Source organism: Phycodurus eques, chromosome 11 (assembly GCF_024500275.1).
Source record: "Phycodurus eques isolate BA_2022a chromosome 11, UOR_Pequ_1.1, whole genome shotgun sequence".
Lineage (NCBI taxonomy): Eukaryota > Metazoa > Chordata > Actinopteri > Syngnathiformes > Syngnathidae > Phycodurus > Phycodurus eques.
In genome coordinates this window covers 26,860,295-26,883,831 of record NC_084535.1, presented here as the reverse complement: position 1 = coordinate 26,883,831, position 23,537 = coordinate 26,860,295, and the positions used below count along the sequence as shown (strand labels likewise).

The following is a 23,537-nucleotide window of genomic DNA, read 5'->3' as shown; positions in this document are numbered from 1 at the left end:
CACCGCAGTGTCGTGTCAACTACTGGCGAGGAGGAGGAGTTATATTTTTTTGCCAAAAGTATCGGTGGCTGTTATCGGCAGTCTTCGCGAGATACGTTGAAATAAGGCTGGTGTGGGCCTGAGCCGTGGTCTTGGGCCTTGTTTTTTAAATTTCTATTATAATTTTTTTTTTTAAATCACCTATAGGCTGGGCTAGTTTCATGAAAGCTTTTGACAGTGTTTGTTGACAAGTTAGCCAAAGTGAATTTGCAACATTAGTCACTTTCTACCCATCCATCCATTTTCTACCACTTATCCGGGTCGGGTCGCGGGGGCAGTAGCTTTAGCAGGGACGCCCAGACTTCCCTCTCCCCAGCCACTTCATCCAGCTCTTCCGGGGGGATCCCGAGGCGTTCCCAGGTCAGCCGAAGGATGTAGTCCCTCCAGCGTGTCCTGGGTCGTCCCCGGGGTCTCCTCCCGGTAGGACGTGCCCGGAACACCTCACCAGGGAGGCGTCCGGAAGACATCCGAATCAGATGCACCTCATCTGGCTCCTCTCGATGTGGAGGAGCAGCGACTCTACTCTGAGATCCTTCTCACCCTATCTCTAAGGGAACATTAGTCACTTTGTTGAAACGTAAATCTGAAGTGACACTAAGTGGAAGGAAAATATATCCTGTCACCCAGTCCCAGTCATGTCTTTCTCAAAACCTGCCCTGAAGAAAAAGGTTGGCGACGAGTGTAGCCAATTTCAGGAAAAGTGAGAGATGGATTGTTTTTTTTTGTTGAGCCCAGGGGCACCACGACGTCTCTTATATGCATGGAGAAAGTTGCGTTTCTCCAGAAATTCAGCATCATTATTATTCAACTAGACATGCTGAGGCTTATGCAAAATATCAGTGAGATAGATGAGAGAGAGAGAGAAAGGACAGTGTCACCAATCTTGTTCTGAACTGTTAATAATAATAATAAAGATTGAGAAGATTGGATTAGTTCAACTTTTTTTGAATTGTTGAAACTAGTGATGCATCGAAATTAAGGCCGCCGAAATGTTTCGGCCGAAAGTAGAAAGTGCATTTTCAGTTTCGGGCCGAAATACTTTCAGAGTAGAAATAATTTGCTGAATATCCAGTTGAATTGACTGGGAGGTCACTTTATGACACAAACCCTACACTCACGGTTTGATAATGACGGTGCCTTCGTGCCATCAATCAACCATAAATGTGAAATAAGCAGAAATGTTAGATAACACAAATTACTGGTAACATCAACAAATTAATAACAAAGGTAAATGTCTTTTTTGCTGTAATACTACAAATTTGCATCTCGCGATGAATTATGGGAACTGCGTGGCTTTTCCGTCATCATGCTAGTGGCTACTAGCCCAAACGGAGCATCCCTATTGTCGCCCAACCACGCTGCTTTCTGCTGTTTGGGGGTGGAATGCTTGTTGCATGCTATTATGCACCCCAGCTACCTACGAGCTACAGCTAACGTGGCTAAATACGATCCCGAAACACGAAAGCGAACGTGTGCCATGCTTCCCTTGTCAGCGCAGCATAAGACACATTCTTTGTGTGTGTTGTAACATACTTTGCCAATAAAGCTGAGTCTGATTCTGATTCTGATTGATAAGTCAATAGTCATTGCCTCCGTGACAGCGAATAAACTACACTTTTAAACAAGTATTGTTATTATCACGATTCATGAAGGACAGGCGGAGGATAAGACGAGACAGATGGGAACACCATGCTAATCGCTACGTTATCACATGATGTAAAACACCAAAATAAGTGATTGAGTGATACAGTACATTTGTCACATTGGCTGGAACCGTGTGATTAGCAGAGATTAGCCAGCGTTGAAGAGCAAAATAGCAGGGACATTAGTTAGTGTTTATGGAGGAAAATACTGTAATATACAATGCTAGAAAGCCGTGCAGCGACCAGAAACAAATTAGTACGTCACCTCTGCTATGTCACTTGAGAAAATGAACCTAGAATTTTAAAATACATTAACATAATCAATCTTTATAACAGAAGATAACCTTTATGCGTCCCACACCGGGAAATTTTGCATAATTTCAGCAGCAATAGTGGATACAAGAAATACAAAAAGAGCATTCAAGAGAAGACAATTAGCTGGAAATGCAAGGTTGATGCAATAAATGCACTAAAATAAATATTGAAGCCATAACAATTATAGAGTAATAATTATGCTGTAAAATTGACCAGTAGGCAGAATTTGTATTTATTTATTTTTACATCCTATTACATAATATACTGCAATAACTGTCCCGCGGTAATGTTTTTGACATAATTTTCAAAATTTGGAAATTCAGACAAATTGTTCTGGAAGTGATGTTGGCAGCTCTGCAATATAAATGAAATTTTATTAATAATTCCCATAGTTTTATAATTAATCATTGGCTGAGTTGATTTATTTTTATATATTAATTAATGTAAAGAGCTTTGTGTTGCATTTTTGTTGTAGGAAAAGCGCTCACAAATAAAGTTTGATTAATTGATCATTTCTTTCTGTCTCGGCCTTTGGTTTTCAGCCTTGAGCCCCGGGTTTCAGTCAATAATTTTTGTTTCGCTGCATCACTAGTTGAAACCCTTTTTTTGTGGAATAGGCTACTTGATGCAACCCAGACTCACTCAGACTCTTGTCTCCAATGGCCCGAATAAGATGAGTTTGAGACCCCTGGGTTGGAAGAACCATCCTTTCTTAAATTCTCATCTGGTGAATTGCTAATTGAAATTGCTCGTCAAATTCCAGCCAGGATTATTTTAGTTGACTAAATTGTGCTATCGGAATTAATCTGTAACTGATTCACAGAACAAAATTAAAGCATTTTAGGATAAATTTACACTCGCGATTATAAGAAATAGTGGAACCGAGTAGTTGACAGAGGTGGATAAAAATTAAATATAAAAAATATGAAAAACAGTTAAACTGTTGTAATTAAAATATCTGTTGCATCTTTCAACTCACCTCCATCCCTATGTTATTCTACCCAGATGTTTGTCCCCGTAATAACACCTTTTTGTCTGTTTTAGTGATGGCAAGATTATGGTCCATGGTCGGAGAAGTGAAAGCCCAATGAAGTTATTCGGTCATAATCAGGAAGTAAATTGCATTGATTCAAAAAATGAACTAATCATCAGTGGATCTAGAGACCAAACAACCCAGGTCAAAATTCATTTTCCATTTGTATTGCATATTATTATTGAGATACTGTCAATCAGAATTATTGTTTTACTAGTTCATACCATGCACATACAGTACAATTGTGTATCTGTTTGTGAATCGTACATTTCACAGTTTGTTTAACGGGGCTGTGACTGTAATTCCCTCTCCAGATCTGGACACTGACCTCCAGCTGCCGCAGAGCCGTAATTCCCTTGTATGACAGAGTCTGGTCTGTAGCAATTAATCCTGCACTGAGGTAAGAATTTGCTCATACCAATACCAACATTCACAGTAGAACTAATGGATTACCAAATTTATTAATAAAGATTTTTTTATAATCAAGTAATTGTTTAGAGAACTTGTTTAACTTAAAATTGTCTACATTCTCTGAATATCAGCCTCTCACTAGTAAATATTAATCATTATATTTATTATAATGTAAAGGAGTGAATACTAATAATTTGTTATAGTAATAAAGGAGACTGATTGTCTTTGTGTTTCATCAAAATAAGATATTTTCAAACATCTTTTACTTTAGAAAAAAATTATCAACATTTTTGCTTTTTTTCTGATGTTACGGACCTAACCAGTATCTGAATCATAATCAATTTATGTTTGTCGATTTTCTGCACTATCAATTTGAAATAATGTCCTGCTTTAAAATACAGGATGAAAATGTATGAGTCTTTAAAAAAAAATCAGATCCATCGATTTATCAAAAAAGTTAACAGATTACCGTAATTTCTCGTATATAATGTGCACCCATGTGTAATACAACCCCCTAAATTGACCTCAGAATTCTGGAAAACCCTTCTACCTATGTACAATGCATTTTTACAATGCATGATTATGCTTCTACCCTTATGATCAAAACATGAAGTATTATCTGTATTTTGTTAGTTTTTTTTCCAAGAACACTTTTATTTAGTAAATTAGAAAACACACAGTTGTGCTCATATGTTTGATTACCCAGGCAGAATTTGTAAGATGGGTACAATTCTTTAAAGAAAACATGAAGGACTTAAACTTATCAGCACAAATGTACATATATGCAGTCATATATACCCCTGTCATAGTGGAATGAAAGTGTAGGCTACACATTTTTTAAAACCACTAGGTGGCGGTGGCATTTTGGAATGAAAGTGTAGGCTACACCTTTTTCATAACCACTAGATGGCGGCATACATTTATAAAATGTGTAAGTTTTTTTCCATTTGCCACTATACCTATGTATAATGCGCACTATTGACTTTTGACAATTTTTGGGGGGGGAAATGCGCATTATACACGAGAAATTATGGTAATTGATTATTAAAATAATCGTTAGTTACAGCCCTAGTTCACACTTAATCAAACTCTGACTAAAGGGACTGATAACAGTTGCTACATTTCACACAAACTGCACAGTTAAGGGTGTATTCACACCTGCCACATTTGGTCCGCTTTGAACAAACCAGAGATCGTTTCCGCCTTGGTCCGGACCTTTTATGCAGGTGGGAATACAAACAAGCGAATCAGGGTGCGCACCAAATAACCGCTCAGAGACCTATATTTTGAGGTGGTCTTGGTCCACTTCCAAAGGGACTCAGTGCGGTGTGTTTGTGGTGTGAATACAAACTGGCCTCGATCCGACCCAACAAGTCAATATCCCATAGCTTGTAACGCTAGTGAAAATTGGACGTTATACATGAGCAGCCATCTTCAACATGAACAACTCCGACGGCGCACTATGACTTCGACCAATAGGATTGCGTCTTGCATCGGTGTATTGCCTCCCTTGCTCGCCGTTGACAACATTTATTCATGCGCACAAACCAGTTTACCGAAGCTTTAGGTCATGATTCATCAGAGCGCCTAACACAGGAACGACAGATGGTGCATGTCAGGTTACTCCGTCCTTTATTTAAAAATGCAAATTTAGAGAACAGAAATGCAGCTCACATTTTTGTGGTCGTCGGTGCTTTGTTCAGCCCTCATAATTTCTGTCCAATCGGAGCAACGATCGTCCCAAGCGTGGCTTTGTTTACAAATTACTGTGTAGTTTGCTTGCAAAATGTACAATGTGAAGGACCAAACAAGTGGACCAAAGGACTTTCCTGGTGTGAATACACCCTTAGTTTGTCATGGTATTGTTCCAATGAGGTAAACAAATCAGATCAGGTAAGGCAAGGCAAGGCAAGTTTATTTGAAGAGCACAATTCGTACACAAGGCAATTCAAAGTGCTTTACAGCTAAATAAAATTATAAAAAGGTAGATTAATTATTCCATAAAACAAAATAAGAATTGATTAATTAAATTGAAATTAAAAGCTCGTAAGCATATAAAATACTTCCAATTGTCCTATGCACAACTGAATAGAAGAACTGTTTTCAGCCTGGATTTGAACATTGTCGCGACCGGATACACTCTGTACCATGACGACGACAACAACAGTGCGCCACGTCAATGTTTTTTTTCTGTGTGTACGTGTGAGTGTGAGGGGACAAAATGAGGAAAAATGTGTTGTGTTAGTCACTGTTGCTCGGGAGAGAACGATCATTCAAGGATTGCTTGAGGTACCTTAATTTCTTGTGTATAATGTGTATTTCCCCCCCCCAGAAAATTGTCAAAAGTCAATAGTGTGCGTTATACATAGGTATAGGGGGAAAATTAAAAAGACCATCACATTTTATAAATGTATGCCGCCATCTAGAGGTTATGAAAAAGCTGTACACTTTAATTCTAGTATGCCACCGCCACCTAGAGGTTAGGAGACAGGAAGACACTTTCATTCTAATATCCCACCGCCACCTACAGGTTATGAAAAAGGTGTAGCCTACACTTTTCATTCCAATATGACAGGGGTAGGTATGACTATTATATATATATATATATATATATATATATATATAAAATAGGCTCCAGCACGCCCGTGACCCTAGTGAGGATGAGTGGTGAAGAAAATAGATGGATGGATATATGTATGTGTGTGTGTAGCGTACATTGGTTGCGATAAAACGTAATTAATTGAGGAGAATATAAAACGGAAGCGACGCCTGCGTTACATCCGGATTAGCGTAATTTTAAATTTCAGCGTTATTAATCAAGCTATTTTGTCCACGGAACTTTTTATTCGGCTTTACACGATCATGATTTTTGGGGCCGATCACCGATCACCAAGTTTAAAAACCGATAACCCATCCGATCACAAGATGGAGCAATGTGTCCATTTACATGACTTGTTCATTTATTGTATATACTTGTATACTGAGTACTGTATCCATCCATTTTCTGTACCGCTAATCCTCACTAGGGTCGCGGGCGTGCTCGAGGCCATCGCAGCTCAAAATTATTCTCTAGCATTTTAGACAAAAGTTAAAACATCAATGACCTCTCGGGGGCATTCAAGGATTGGCCACTGACATACGTTTAGGTCAGATCAACATTACAACATGACATAAATAATGGGTGCTAACCTACTGTAATTAAATTACTTTGTTGCAATTAAATTAAGAAATACTGTTAATGACATGCTTACTCTAACTTTCTCACAGTACCGGCTGTATGGACGGGTGTTGTCCAGAGTTGGCATCCGTTTGGCTTTTCCTTTTTTTTTTTTTTTTTTTTTTTCACGCTGCGTTGCTTGAACGCGGCATGCTCCTCCTTGTGTACATTCTTCAGGGGCCCGATCAAATTTGTGTTGAAGCATTTAGATGACGTTCCCCACAACGTACTTCAGTTGTGCACAGACTGCAAATAACTTACGTGTTGCCTGTCTGAGACACCGCAAAATAGTCCCAGACTGATGACGTGTTTTTAACCGACAAGATTGAAAAAAAACTTTATTGGCCGTCTGATAGTTACAGTACTGCGCCACAAGACACGTGATGAGGCTAAAAATTAACTAGCTTTTGGATTCATATGCAACGGCGACGCGGAGTTAAATGTCTTGTGCGGATGATCAATCATTGATCGGATCGGCGAATATAGACATGAAAGCCGATCAGCATAAAATGCTAATTATCGGCCGATACCGATAACACTGATCAGATCGGCGTAAAGTCTACTTTTTATACGTGTAACATTTAGGAGAAAGCGACGACAAACCTTTTGTCAGTCTCGTAATTTGAAGGTTGCTAAATGAATTAGATAAAAGGTAGCCAGAGGTCTTTTGCCGAACCCAAACAAACACAAATGATACAGGTAGTGAATTTTTATAGAAAATTAAATGAGATTTAACATGGGAATCTACCAGGGGAACAATGCAGGAAAGAAAGAAAAACAAAGGACAGACAAACATTGGTAGGAAGAGGCAGAGCTTGTGATGTGAGGGTGGTTGTTTTCTTCTTACTTATCTTTCTCTTTGGTATTTCTTTTTCCATTTTTTAGAGCACCCCCCGCTCCGCCACTTAGCGAATGCTCACTCCCCCCCTCGCTGCCCCCACCGTACGCATATGCATTCGCATGCTACTTGGGCTTCAGTGTTTAACTCATGATATATTCACTTGTCTTCCGTGTCCATGTTTTTTTCTATGCTGAACTCATATACATAATACTTCCTAACACAACTTCATAGTAGCAGGTACACAGTAAGAAAGTTCCCATTAGTCATATTTTTATGAGAATGAGCTACCCTTACTCCCACACGTATAGATGGTACACTCACACAGATTGTCCCACATTCACTTATAACAGTTGTGCACTTATCATTAATATGTCAAGTACAACTTTTAGCTCCTGAAATGTAAATGGCATTCGTTCACAGGCAAAGCGAATTAAGTTTATGGATGTTATCATGAAAATAAAAATGGGTATCTTCTAAATACAAGAAACCCATTTGTCAAAATCTGAAGAAAATTACCTATCCGATTAAAATTTCAGTCAGTCCTTTTCAGCGAGCTACAACAGCAGACAACGAGGAGTCTCAATACTAATTCATAAAAGGCTACTTTTTACACTAAATAGCACAATAATCGACCCAGAAGGCCGAGACATAATTGTTCATTCAACTATATTTGACAAATTATACACATTGGTTAATGTATAAGCTCCTAATATTGATGATCCAACTTTTATTCACACACTTTTTTCACATCTGACCAATTTGTCAACTAATTCAACAATTATTATCGGTGGCGCCTTTAATATAGTATTTAATTCAACCATATACCGCTCAAAATAAAAAAATTCCAAACAGTCATAGTCTTCCGGAATATTAGATGAAAATATGCATGATTTTGGACTCGCCGACATCTGGAGAATAAAAAAATCATACAAAAAGGAATACACTTTCTTGAGTTCACCACTCCTTCTCTAGAATTGACTAGTTTCTCACAAATAACTCAATTGCTCAAAACAACACTTCCAAAATACATTCAATAATAATTAGCTATCATGCTCCAATTTCTCTCTGCCTCAAACTTCAATCAAATATGATACCTTCTCCAACCTGGCGCTTTACTACTTCTCGACTGAAAGATCCAGAGTTGGATATATTTGGAAGGAAGGAATGGGAAGATTTTCTAGAGATGAATGATTCCACAACTATATCCCCATCCTTACTTTGTGAAACAGGGAAATCTGTAATCAGAGGCAAAATCATTTCATACTCTTCCTCCAAGAAAAAACAAGAACTAAAATTTGAAAATGAATTGGGAGATGAAAATCAAACAACTCACAGAGGAATACACAATGAATCCAACTTTATCATACAAAACAACAACTTGATTGCATATTATCAAAAAGAACGGAGTTCCTACTACAACAGCTTAGATACATTAATTTCGAGCACAATAATAAATCAGGGAAAATTCTCGCAAACCAACTTCAACATAACAAAGAAAAAACATGACTTACATTTGTCCAAGATTCAAATGGCAAATTTACAGAATCACCACAGGTGTTTGTGTGTTCTTGAGCCCCATGTGGTGATATCGTTTACACATTGATGTCGGTTTTTGATGCAGTGCCGCCTGAGGGATCGAAGGTCCACCACACTTGCCTCTTCTACTCTTCCTTCTCTCTCATTTTCCTCAATCATTAGCTCCTCAAAGTATTCTTTCCATTTGTCCAGCACACTACTGGCACCAGTCAACACATTTCCTGTAACATATGGGACCCTAGGAGCAGGCGGAGGCATACAGATTATGATGAACAGTTTATTGAGGAAAGGTAATGGATGTGGTCCTGGGTGCATTGGCAGGCAGTGGCGTGGACAGGTGGCAGGCAGTGGAGAGGACACGCGGCTGGCTTGGTGGCAGGAATGACATGGATCAGGAACACAGGGGAACACTGAAAATGAGGAGAGACACAGGAGTCAAAAAGGGAACGAGGTATAGTGTCGCTTAGTTGAGGCAAGTCAAAAAGGGAACGAGGTATAGTGTCGCTTAGTTGAGGCAGGTGGGCCGTGGTACCGCTAGAAGAAGCTGCAATACTTTGGCGAGGATGTCTGGAACAGGTAGGCGAAAATGTAGGTGGTGACGAGGGTCGATTGGAGACAGGTGCGTGGCTTGAGGAAGGAGCTAAAACAGAGAGGGGAGGGGGGAGAGAGAGAGGGCGCAAAAGTGCCCTCCAGGCTCCAGTACAGTTACTGCAGAGCAGTTCATGACATTTCCATCTCTATCCTTAATCACCCTAACCTGCTGCACATCCTTCCCATCTCTATCCCTCTGTCTGGCCAACCTGTATAGATCCTTTTCTTCTTCTTTAGTCTTCAACCTGGCATACATGTCGTCAAATGCCTCGTTTGACCTTTGCCACCTCTACCTTTACCCTACGTCGCATCTCAAATGTACAACCCCAATACCAATGAAGTTGGGATTTCATTGGTATTTAAGTTTTAAACATAAATAAAAACAGAATACAATGATTTGCAAATCATGTTCAACCTATATTTAATTGAATACACTACAAAGACAAGATATTAAATGTTCAAACTGACAAACTTTATTTATTTTTTTTAGCAAATAATCAATGTAATTTTATGGCTGCAACACGTTCCAAAAAAGCTGGGACAGGTGGCAAAAAAGACTGAGAAAGTTGAGGACTGCTCATCAAACACCTGTTTGGAACATCCCACAGGTGAACAGGCTAATTGGGAACAGGTGGGTGCCATGATTGGGTATAAAAGGAGCTTCCGTAAATTGCTCAGTCATTCACAAGGAAAGATGGGGCGAGGTTCACCTCTTTGTGAACAAGTGCGTGAGAAAATAGTCGAACAGTTTCAGGACAATGTTTCTCAATGTACAATTGCAAGGAATTTAGGGATTTCATCATCTACGGTCCATAATATCATCAAAAGATTCATAGAATCTGGAGAAATCACTGCATGGGAGTGGTAAGGCTGAAAACCAACATTGAATGCCCGTGACCTTCGATCCCTCAGGCGGCACTGCATCAAAAACCGACATCAATGTGTAAAGGATATCACCACATGGGGCTCAAGAACACTTCAGAAAACCAATGTCAGTAAATACACTTCGGCGCTACATCCGGAAGTGCAACTTGACACTACTATGCACAGCAAAAGCCCTTTATCAACAACACCCAGAAACGCCACCGGCTTCTCTGGGCCCGAGCTCATCTAAGATGGACCGATGCAAAGTGGAAAAGTGTTCTATGGTCCGACGAGTCCACATTTCAAATTGTTTTTGGAAATTGTGGACGTCGTGTCCTCCGGCCAAAGAGGAAAAGAACCATCCAGATTGTTATGGAGGCAAAGTTCAAAAGCCAGCGTCTGTGATGGTGTGGGGCTGTGTTAGTGCCAATGGCATGGGTAACGTACACATATGTGAATGTACCATTAATGCTGAAATGTACATGCAGGTTTTGGAGAAACATATGCTGCCATCCATGCAACGTCTTTTTCATGGACACCCCTGCTTATTTCAGCAAGACAATGCCAAACCACATTCTGCACGTGTTACAACAGCATGGCTTCGTACTAAGAATGCGGGTACAAGACTGGCCTGCCTTCAGTCCAGACCGGTCTCCCATTGAAAATGTGTGACGCATTATGAAGCGTAAAATACGACAACGGAGACCCCGGACTGTTGAACAGCTGAAGCTGTACATCAAGCAAGAATGGGAAAGAATTCCACCTACAAAGCTTCAACAATTAGTGTCCTTAGTTTATTGAATGTTGTTAAAAGAAAAGATGCAACACAGTGGTAAACATCTTTTCATCTTTTTTGGAACATGTTGCAGCCATAAAATTCTAATTTAATGATTATTTGCTAAAAACAATAAAGTTGATCAGTTTGAACATTCAATATATTGTCTTTGTAGTGTATTCAATTAAATATAGGTTGAACAGGATTTTCAAATCATTGTATTCTGTTTTTAGCACATCGTCCCAACTTGATTGGAATTGGGGTTGAATTCTTTTCACCTCTCTTCCGTCCTCTCAGTCTCCCACTTCTTCTTGGCTAACCTCTTTCCTTGTAGTAATTTCTTGTACTGTGAGGTTCCACCACCAAGTCTCCTCCTCTCCTTTCTTGCCAGAGGATAGACCCAAGTACTCTCCTGCGTGTCTCTCTGATCACCTTGGCTGTAGTGGTCCAGTCTTCTGGAAGCACCTGTCTCACTTCTTCCCGAAAAGCTGCACTCTGGAAGAAAGTGTTCACTACAGCCATTTCCATCCTTTTTGCAAAGTCTACCACCATCTGTCCCTCCAAGTTCCTTTGCTGGATACGGCATCCAGCAAAGGAACTTACCCATCACTTCTTCATCACCCCTGTTTCCTTCACCAACATGTCCATTACAATCTGCACCAATCACGACTCTTCCTCTGTCTGAGATGTTCAGGAATACTTCATTAAGCTCCTTCCAAAATTTCTCTTTCACCTCTAGGTCACATTCTACCTGTCGGGCATAGCCGCTAATCACATTATACATAACACCCTCAATTTCAAGTTTCAGCCTCATCACTCGATCTAATACTCTTTTCACCTCCAAGACATTCTTAGCTAACTCGTTCTTTAAAATAATCCATACTCCATTTCCCTTCCCCTCTACACCATGGTAAAATAATTTAAACCCTGCCCCTAAACTTTAAGCCTTACTGCCTTTCCACCTGGTCTCATGGACACACAATAAATCAACCTTTCTCCTAATAACATGTCAACCAACTCCCGAGATTTTCGTGTCATAGTCCCAACATTTAAAGTCCCCACATTCAATTCTAGGCTCTGTGTTTTCCTCTTCTCTTTCTGCCTAAGAACCCGCTTTCCACCTCTCCTTCATCTTCGATCCACAGTAGCTGCAGATAAAAAGGTGCCGGGGGCGGATGTTGTTAACCCGGGCCACGACCAATCCGGTATGGAATTCTTTAGATGAACACTCATATTTGTTTGGCAAAGTTTTAAGCGGGATGCCCTTCCTGACGCAGCCCTCTGCATTTATCCGGGCTTGAGACCGGCGTATAGTTTGCACTGGCCCCCATAGGGCTGCATTCACCACAGGATATTAATGATATATTTTACAACTACTACAGTAGCTGATATTCATCCCATAATAAGCGGAATAAAAATGACATTGAAACTTTTTTTCAATAACCTAAACATCCTTCAATTAACTTAAGAAAGTAAAGAGTTTTTAGATGCCCCATTATCTCTCGCAGGGTTACATAAGGCCTTAAACGATATGCTAACAGGAAGAGCTTCAGGCAGTGATGGGTTTTCCACTGAGTTCTATAAGCATTTCAGGTGTATAGTAGAACCTCTATTTTCAGAATGATGATAGAGATAAAAGATAAAGGCCTGTGTATACTGAAACCAGGGAAAGACCCCACTCTTCCAGCTAATTACCGCCCGCTGTCACTAATTAATATGGACATCAAAACCATATCTAAGGTTTTAGCCAACAGACTAGAAAGAATTCTCCTGTCGTTAATACATTCTGACCAAACAGGTTTCATTAAAGGACTGGGGTCCACCAACAGTGTCAGGCGACTGATAAATCTAATAAGTATATCTCAGCGTAATAACCTAAAAACGATTGTCTTGTCACTCGACGCACAAAAAGCTTTTGAGAAAGTTAACTAGTCTTTTCTTTTTGATGTACATCACAAATTTGGCTTTGGTGACTCATATATTCACTGGGTCGCAATGTTATACAACTCACCCAAAGCAACTGTCACCACAAATGGGGTCACATCACAATGTTTCACTTTACAGAGGAACGAGACAAGGATGCCATCTCTCGCCCCTGCTCGTTGCACTATTTATCAAACCACTAGCAGAAGCAATACAGCAGAACACTAATGTTAAAGGTATCTGTACTCCAATATCCATCCATCCATTTTCTCAGCCGCTTTCTCCTCACTAGGGTCACGGGCGTGCTGGAGCCTATCCCAGCTATCTTCGGGCAGGAGGCGGGGTACACCCTGAACTGGTTGCCAGCCAATCACAGGGTACATAGAAACAAACAACCATTCGCACTCACATTCACACCGACGGGAAGTAAATCCAATCCAAGTAAATCACCGCCTCGGTCAGGCCCACCTTCTGGCCCTGCTCTGCCCACTGACCTCAGGTTGATTTTGGAGGGGGTGGTGAGGGTTTGGAATTAGCCGTGGGGTGTGGGGGAGGGGGCTTCCCCCCTCTTCTGTGGTTTGTCAACCGGTGGGGCCCGGCCTCTTACTTCACGCACTCTGCACATTATTTAATACTCACACTGTACATACACATTGGGCACACTCATATTTCATTCAGGGTTCCCTGGGGGAATGGCACCAGGTATGGTGGAGCGGGCGCTGGGCTGGTTGGTGACGCATCTGTGCTGGTTTCCGGTCTGGTCGCCCAAACCCCCCCTTTTCACTGCTCTGCCGGTCCTCGAGTTTTAATGTATCATACACCCGTATGTTGGGGGAGGGCAAGGGCCAACACACACAATCACAGTAAGCAAAGCAAAAGGGTGGGGGTGATGTGATGGAAAGGGGGTTTTGATGATGATGCGTGCAGCGGAGCTCTGGACCAGTTGAAGCTTATGGAGGGACTTTTGAGGGTGGCTGAAGAGGGTAGAGTTACAATAATGAAGACAACAATGGCAACAGTTTTGCCAGTAAATTACTGTAAAAAAACCCTATGAAATGTCTTCACAGTGTTTTACCTCTGTTGTGTACAACAGGAATTTTATACAGCATATTTCTTGTTATGGTGGAACTGGCTAATTTTAGGGTCTGATCTGTCACATGCAGTGCGCTGGCCCTCATGCCGCGCCTACTGCTGGGCCAATGGTGAGCCTGGCTTTTGTCATGGGCTGAATTTTGGCTGGTAACACTGGTAGCTAATGCAAATCTCTTAGCATGACATTTGGGCGCTCAGAGTCATCAGCCTATTCCAGTAGCCCAGACTCATTTTCTCTTTTGTTTCTTTGATTCTTTCTCCTTTAATTTTATTTTGATTATTGTCCCGAGATGTATTGTTGGGGATTGTCGACACTATCTGCCTTTTTTTCCCCTCCAGTTTACGATGCTTCACCTACTATCTTGTTACTTTTGACTTTGCAATAATAGTGCTTTGGCCGTTCCTACAAAGTGGTCAATCCACTAGACTGTTTCAGCATGCATGCATAGTGACCTTGACTGTCTGCTCCAGACCTTGGAGCAGTTCTCCAAGATCTGAGAAGAACTAGCACATTAGATTATTCACATCATTAATCCTCCAATTTGCTGGTTGAAATAGCAGACCAGGCCTATGATTACCCCAACTCAACACGCCCCCCTCCCCACCACCCATTCCCCTCAATGACTAACCAAGATAACTTTAACTTGTTACACACATTGCAATGTTTAATCCCCCTTGATTCTGTGAAGCGACCTTTTATTTTTAAGGCACTGTATAAATTATTATTATTATTATTATTTGATCCTACATTGCTGGACAGCATGGAAAAAAATCACGGTATAAATACTATTACGGTATGAATCTTAAAACAAAATGTTAATGTTCAAACCAATGGACAGTCACGCAATAGAAATATGTCCTTCAGACATTTTGGGATGTGGTCATGAAAAATCTTTAAATGATGAGGGATGCTCAATTAACTATACAAGCTATGGAATTATAGCTTTAATGCAGCACTGTGGTGCATGACATCAGCAAACACAAATTCCCTCCAGCCCAACTTAGTGTTGGGGAGTTATTATTTTAATTAGCCCCACTGGGCTTAAGTGCAAAATGGCTTGCTCACAGAAATTTTCAAAAATTAACAGATAAAATATTTAACTGGTTGTATAATTCCATACTTGATGGGTGGGTAGGCAATCCAGGACCCAACTACTTATATACAAACAATAATAATAAAAAATCCATAGGCTCACAGGCTTTCCCAGCTTCTGGGAGCACCGCATTGGAGAAGACAAGAGCCGATGCCACCTCGCGTCAACTTGAAGCATGCATATTATCGCGATGTACGTTTGAAGTGTCGATGGTCAGTGTGTCCTGCAATTCACATTAGTTATCGCACCTAGCTAGCTGCCTTCTTCATCAATGCACGAGCCACTGATTCCACTGTGGTTGTCATGCTGAGCGGCAGCGGCACTGGCTCGAAGCAGGCCCGTAGCTAATCATTAGGGGGCCCCAGGCAAACAGTCATGCCCCCTCACCTCCCTTATGCACTTTTTTCCTGCGTTTGAAATCTGTTTCAATTATCTGACAACTAAAGTTAGCCTACTAATATTTACCAACAATGATTTAGAATTTTGTTTATCGCCAACTGAAAATTTGTCGTTTGAGAAAATTCTACATAAAGACCAAGATCCTTCTTGAGCATCATCAAATAAGTGAACCAATTTAACACTTTGACTGTTATCTACAAGAACATTACTCAACATTTAAAATAGTTTACCGTTCTAACCGCCTTTGTACTCGCATCTTAGTGATGAAAATTGTCACTCCACTTTATCTCTATACTCTGCTGACACTGAGAGCAGTGCTACTGCTCCTGACAAGAGCATCATTATACAGTATTACAAGATATGAAGTTAAATCAATGTCAATATTCTACTGTGATTGAAGATTATTCTCTTTACAATTCATGAGTAAAATAAAGATTTGTTCTTCATATCAGTTCATCATAACATTTAGGCCTGGCCTACAGTCAATTATTTGTTGCCTGAATCCAGTGTTATGTTGGTCATTATATCATTTATTTCTTGTTTCGTGAATAATACTGAAGATAACGAACTGCCTCCCGAAAATCGCAATCGGAATGTTTGTTTAAAAACAAAACAACAACAACAAAAACTCACAATGCAGCCCTACTCCTTATTAGGCTTTACACAATCATGATTTTTGGGACCGATCAGCGAGATTAAAAAAACAATAACCGATCACTGATCCGATCACAAGATGGAGGAATGTGTCTATTTAAATGACCTGTTCGTTTACTGTATATACTTAACTTATTAATATTTAACTACTTAATTGCTCCAAAAATTATATTTACAATAACTAATGTATCTTTTTTCCTCTATTTATGCCAGTGAGGCATAGTGACAGACAGAACAAATGAATGGTCTTCTGCAACATTTTTGTTTGTTGGTGCGCCGTGAGATTTTTCAATTGTAAAATATGTTCCTTGCTCCACAAAGGTTGGAAATCACTGCTCTAGTCAGATCGTGTATTCTAATCAGTCTGGTCAAACCAACATTACATGACAGAAATAATGGGGGCTAACTTAGTGAAATTAAATTATTTTTAATTAAATGACTTCACCCACACCGAAACTTTAAAGCATGATTCGACAGAACGACAGCATGTTTATGTCCAACCGTTCGTGCTACCAATCGCTTGCTAGGCTACATAACGTTTTTGTTGCCTGCTTGCGAGCCGTATCGTATTAAAAGTACTTGAACATATCTCAAGCAAGCCTTAAACGAACGTCCAATACTGTCCTGAGCACCAGTGACCACCAACACACATTTTTCCGCATTTTGTCCTCATAAAATAGTCTGTGTGATCCACTCTTGTTGTCGCCGCCACGGTAACGAGTGTATCCGGTCGCGTTTGAGTTGACAAGATAAAGACCAATGATCGTAAAAAACGGGATGCGGTGGTATCGGAATACAAGATTTTATTGCAGTAGTCTTGACAGTCCAATCTTGAAAGAGCACATTTGTCTTGTAGTCTGACCATTACGTGTTGTTTGTCTCAGACGTGTTGTCTGTTCCACACCGCCGATGTTTTTTTTTTGTGGGTTTTTTGTTTTTTTAACAACTTTATTGGTTGTCAGATATACTACTTACTACAAGGCTAAAAAGAAACTAGCTTTTGGATTCAAATATACTGTACACGATGGCGACACGGCGTAAATGTTTTTTGCGGAGCAGATCAATTACGTCATTGATCGGATCGGCAAATTATGACACGAAAGCCGATCAGCATAAAATGCTAATTATCATCCGATACCGATAAGGCTAATAAAATCGGTGTAAAGTCTGCTCCTTATTAATAACTAGGTAGTTTTAATTGAGCCCACATTGATTAGGCTTATCAGCCCCCCCCCCCACCCCCCAGTGATGAGGACTGAAGTGTTGTTTAAGGTTTAGCCACATAAACACATGATGTTGTCGCTAACTACACATAAGTGTGGTTAGGAGATTTTTATACTGTTTACCAACATTCGCTAAGAGGTTTCATGACCCAGTGCCAACCCCTGGCTTTATGCTCAAAATGGCAGCAGACTTTAAAAATGTGGAACAATTGATGTACACTGTAGATTGTAGGCCATATGTTATTTAATGATGTTGATTAAATAGTAATTAGATGTGATCGTGGCTGCATGTACAGGAGCAAATGAACAATGGAAAATCTCAAAAACAAAACAAAGTACTATATTTTAGGGTGTTGCAGTATTCCAGTAAAAGTACAAAGAGCAGAACTTGTGGTACCATAAATAGCTTTTGGTGAAAAAAACGCATTCATGTTTCAGTGAACTGAAGTCAGCCATTTCTAAAAGTGGCCCGGAATTCCTCCCAGACAATGTGAGACACCGAAAACAATTCAACTTATTGCTACTCAGTTGTTTCTACAGGATTTTGATCGTTAGGTGTACTTAGTTTATCATACACAGTTACCGATCGTGGCTAGGTTGTTGACACAGTGCAGTATGGCATGTGGCATTGATTGTGTGAGTTATCCATCCATCCATCCATTTTCTGAGCCGCTTCTCCTCACTAGGGTTGCGGGCGTGCTGGAGCCTATCCCAGCTGTCATCGGGCAGGAGGCCGGGTACACCCTGAACCGGTTGCCAGCCAATCGCAGGGCACATACAAACAAACAACCATTCACACTCACATTCACACCTACGGGCAATTTAGAGTCTCCAATGCATGCATGTTTTTGGGATGTGGGAGGAAACCGGAGTGCCCGGAGAAAACCCACGCAGGCACGGGGAGAACATGCAAACTCCACACAGGCGGGGCCGGGGATTGAACCCCGCACCTCAGAACTGTGAGGCTGACGCTCTAACCAGTCGTCCACTGGGCCGCCTTGTGTGAGTTAGTAATTATTTAATTTTAAGACCTGGTGAGTACCTCTACGTTTTTTAATTTCCTGATACGTAAAACATTAATTGAGAAAGATGTGAGTGCTCATCTGCAGAGTACATTTAACAACTCAAACATAAACACATGCACAAGCTTCCTCCCACCTTCTTAATCCCATGTTTCGTTTTTCCAATGTATCAAGCATTGTGAGTGAGGATTTATTGGCGCAGAGCTGAAATGCCAAGGCAGATGCATGATCGCCGCCCACAGCTTTTCTTGTGGAAAGAGATTGAATCGCCTACCATTCAGAATCCCTTTTCCAATTATTATTCGGTGGAGACAAGGCCCTCCAGGAGGTGGAAAGGTGGTGATAAAATAGGATTGCTACATTGTTGTTGGTTTATAGTTTTATTCTTTTTTTTTTTAAAATTGAACTACTGTAAATGAAAGTTCTACATTGCTTTAGTCTGATCACATTTGTATGTTTCCAGAAGTGTTTCTTTGCAATTGTTAAGATGGGAAAAAAAATAAAATAAACGGTAGAAACCTGGAACTTCAAATTACTCGTTCCTCTATTAAACTAAATAACGAGCACAACAGCTTGCCATCAAACTATATTTTATGGACTATATTTTAATGATAGGATAATGTTTCCATTATAGTACAGTATTTAGTTTGGGTTATTTGTATGCTTAATGTGTAAAAAGCTTTCATAGTTTTTGTGATGGATCGTGGCAGGTATTTTACTGTTATTTAGCATTTTCTTTAAGTTGTTTACGTAAGGGCAGCACAGTGGATAAGAGGTTCCTGTGTCTTCCTCACAGTTCTGAGGTTTGGGTTCAAATAGCCACTTCGATCCTTCCTGTGTGGAATTGCATGTTCTCCCAGTGCTTGTGTGGGTTTTCTCCATGTCCTAAGACTTCCTCTCACATTACACAAACATGTTTAACCTTTATTTATCCAGGTAAGGCAATTGAGAACAAATGTTTGAGAACCGATTTGGTACACATGAAGAGGGACTCTAAGAGATGAGGTCACCTCAGACAATGGCGAGAGATGTTCCACGTTGACCAAAATGGCGGGGATGCCCGCAGACTCTCTGATCTGTGAGCTTCTGGAACATACAGTACATACATGACTCACGTCTTAGATTCATTGAAAACTAAATTTCAATTTGGTTGGCTGGCAGTCACTCCAGGGTATACCTCGCTTCTTGGCTAAATTCAGCTCGAATAGCCTCTAACTCACCCACGACACTAATTAGGATCAGTGGTATAGAGAATGGCTAGGTACCAGCACGCCCGTGACCCTAGTGAGGATAACAGGTACAGAAAATGGTTGGATGGACAAAGAAAATACACCTACCCTGTTCTACACTGAACAAAAATATAAGTATATATATATATATATATAATGTATCACAGGTGTAGCATATCAAGATGCTGATTAGACAGCGGTCAGAATACCAGTTAGCAGATCCCCCGCGCAGTTCCCCCGCGCAGTGCAACACATCTTTGCATAGATAAGATCAGGTTGTTGATTGTGGCCTGTAGATTGTTGGTCCACTCCTCTTCCATGACTGTGTGATATTGCTGGATATTGGCCAGATCCAGAGCATCTCAAACATGCTCAATGGGTGACATGTCCGGTGAGTATGCTGGCCATGAAAAAAGTGGGATGTTTTCAGCTTCCAGGAATTGTGTACAAATCCTTGCAACATGGGGCTGTGCATTAGCTTGCTGAAACATGAGGTGATGGTTGTGGATGAATGGCACAACAATGGGGCCTCAGTATCTTATCACAGGTACCTCTGTGCATTTCTAACAAAGTGCGCAAGTTTTCGTTGTCCGTAACATGTACTTGCCCGTACCATAACTCCACCGCCACCATCCATAAAGAGAACACCTCTCCAAAGTGCCAGAGACCATCGAATGTGACGATTTGCCGACTCAAGTTTGTTAGAACGAAACTGTGCAACCAGGTAGAGGACAGCGATGAGGACAACGAGCATGCAGATGAGCTTCTCTGAGACGGTTTCTGACAGTTTGTGGAGAAATTCTTTGGTTATCCGCTGTTCAGATGTCTTGTCTCAGACTATCTTGGAGGCTGTCAGCTTGCCAACTACACGCGTCCACGAAACTTGCAACATCTTTGGCATTGTGCTGTGTGAGAAAATCACACATTCATTCATTCATTCATTTTTCATACTGCTTATCCTCACGAGTCTCGCGGGCGTGCTGGAGCCTATCCCAGCTATCTTCGGGCTCGAGGCTGGGTACACCCTGAACTGGTCGTCAGGCCAATCACAGGGCACGTAAACAAACAACCTTTCACATTTACTTTCACACCTACGGGCAATTTAGAGTTTTCAATGTACAACCCCAATTCCAATCAAGTTTGGACGTTGTGTTAAACATAAATAAGAACAGAATACAATGATTTGCAAATCATGTTCAACCTATATTTAATTGAATACACTACAAAGACAAGATATTAAATGTTCAAACTGACAAACTTTATTTATTTTTTTAGCAAATAATCAATTTAATTTTATGGCTGCAACACGTTCCAAAAAAGCTGGGACAGGTGGCAAAAAAGACTGAGAAAGTTGACGAATGCTCATCAAACACCTGTTTGGAACATCCCACAGGTGAACAGGCTCATTGGGAACAGGTGGGTGCCATGATTGTGTATAAAAGGAGCTTCCCTGAATTGCTCAGTTATTCACAAGCAAAGATGGGGCAAGGTTCACCTTTTTGTGAAGAAAATAGGGTGAGAAAATAGTCGAACAGTTTAAGGACAATGTTCCACAACGTACAATTCCAAGGAATTTAGGGATTTCATCATCTACGGTCCATAATATCATCAAAAGGTTCAGACAATCTAGAGAAATCACTGCATGTAAGCGGCAAGGCCGAAAACCAACATTGAATGCCCGTGACTTTCGATCTCTCAGGTGGCACTGCATCAAAAACCGACACCAATGTGTAAAGGATATCACCACATGGGCTCAGGAACACTTCAGAAAACCAATGTCAGTAAATACAGTCCGGCGCTACTTCCGTAAGTGCAACTTGAAACTCTACTAAGCAAAGCAAAAGGCATTTATCAACAACACCCAGAAACGCCGCCGGCTTCTCTGGGCCGAAGCTCATTGAAGATGGACTGATGCAAAGTGGAAAAGTGTTCTGTGGTCCGACGAGTCCACATTTCAAATTGTTTTTGGAAATTGTGGACGTCGTGTCCTCCGGGCCAAAGAGGAAAAGTACCATCCGGACTGTTATGGACGCAAAGTTCAATAGCCGGCATCTGTGATGGTATGGGGTTGTGTTAGTGTCAATGCCATGGGAAACTTTCACATATGTGAAGGCACCATTAATGGTGAAAGGTACATACAGGTTTTGTAGAAACATATGCTGCCATCCAAGGAATGTCTTTTTCATGGACGCCCCTGCTTATTTCAGCAAGACAATGCCAAACCACATTCTGCACGTGTTACAACAGCATGGTAGTAAAAGAGTGCAGGTACTAGCCTGCCTGCAGTCCAGACCTGTCTCCCATTGAAAATTTGTGGCGCATTATGAAGCATAAAATACGACAACGGAGACCCCGGACTGATGAACAGCTGAAGATGTACATCAAGCAAGAATGGGAAAGAATTCCGCCTACAAAGCTTCAACAATTAGTGTCCTCATTTGCCAAACATTTATTGAATGTTGCTAAAAGAAAAGGTGATATAACACAGTGGTAAACATGACCTTGTCCCAGTTTTTTTGGAACGTGGAACGTGTTGCAGCCACAAAATTGAATGCCCTTGCTTCACCCCCATGTCCTGTTCTGAATCCTTGTCTTCATTCCATTTTACAAGGCTGACTGCCTTCAGACCTGACAAATGTCCCCATCTGATAAGTAAGAAATTGTTTTGGATTGTCTGTAATTATCTGCGCAGTTTCACCTACACTCATGATTCTCGTTGCCACCTTGCCAAAATACTAGCTTGTTGACGAGACGCCACTAAAAGAGCAAAAACTTACAGTAGGGTGTAAAACTTGTTTAGGATACTTTTTTTCTGAGAAGACGTACTTGGTTACAAAAGAAACACAATTGTGGTAGGGGAAAAAAGTACACCATTTGCAAAAAAATACATAATTCCCAGCTTGTTTTCTTCTCTTAGTGTTTATTTGTGGCTCTTTTTAGATGGTTTTAGGAGCAACTGTTCCTGATACAGCGGTGTTCGATCGCTGCTGCGTAATACCACAATTACATTTAAAAAGGATGCTGATATTTGTGTCTTATCAAAGCTTCTCAGGGTATGGGCGGTCTGTAATTGAGCGGAAGCGGATCCCACCAATTTTTATATTATGCATGCAGATTTTGTCAGCAACTCATACTAGCAGAACAATAATTTTTTTTAGTTTGGCTTTGATGAGCTCTGATGTCGAGTAGCCAGAATCCAATTATGTCGGCACGTTATTCTGTGCCACATTCCTGCCAAACTACGCGCTGCCCTGATTTTTAGTTTGTGTGGGTTTGGTGTGGGATCCATGCAACACTGACCATTAGTGTAGAAAAAAGGGGGCCTGGGCAGGAGCCAGTGAAGGGAGAAGCTACCCTGAAGAGAGGTGAAAACAGGGAGGGGGTTAGAATTGTTTTGTGTTGAATTCCTGAAGCACAACTACAAAGATCTTCCAGGGGCCAAAAGCGCTTTTGAACATTTTAAAAGAAGAAAATGATTGTTGGATAAACCGTCAGCTATTCGCCACTTTCTCACCAACACCAGGGGGGTTGACCTTTGACATTTAGTATCAAAGTACAGGCTGACGCCACAGCAGCCACCCAGCCAGCCTGAGCCTGCCTTCTATGAATGCTCTCCCACCACCGCCACCACCAACC

At 40.9% G+C, this 23,537-nt stretch overlaps 1 protein-coding gene across 3 annotated transcripts in view; it reads left to right on the top strand.

Annotated features, from left to right (window-relative positions):
* fbxw4 (F-box and WD repeat domain containing 4) overlaps window positions 1-23,537 on the top strand; it is a 118,387-nt gene that overhangs the window by 5,736 nt on the left and 89,114 nt on the right. For all 3 annotated transcript variants that reach the window (XM_061690816.1, XM_061690815.1, XM_061690814.1), the window contains 2 exons: window positions 3,042-3,174; window positions 3,345-3,430. In XM_061690816.1, coding sequence (XP_061546800.1) covers window positions 3,042-3,174; window positions 3,345-3,430 — 219 coding nt within the window. The remainder of the gene's footprint in view (window positions 1-3,041; window positions 3,175-3,344; window positions 3,431-23,537) is intronic.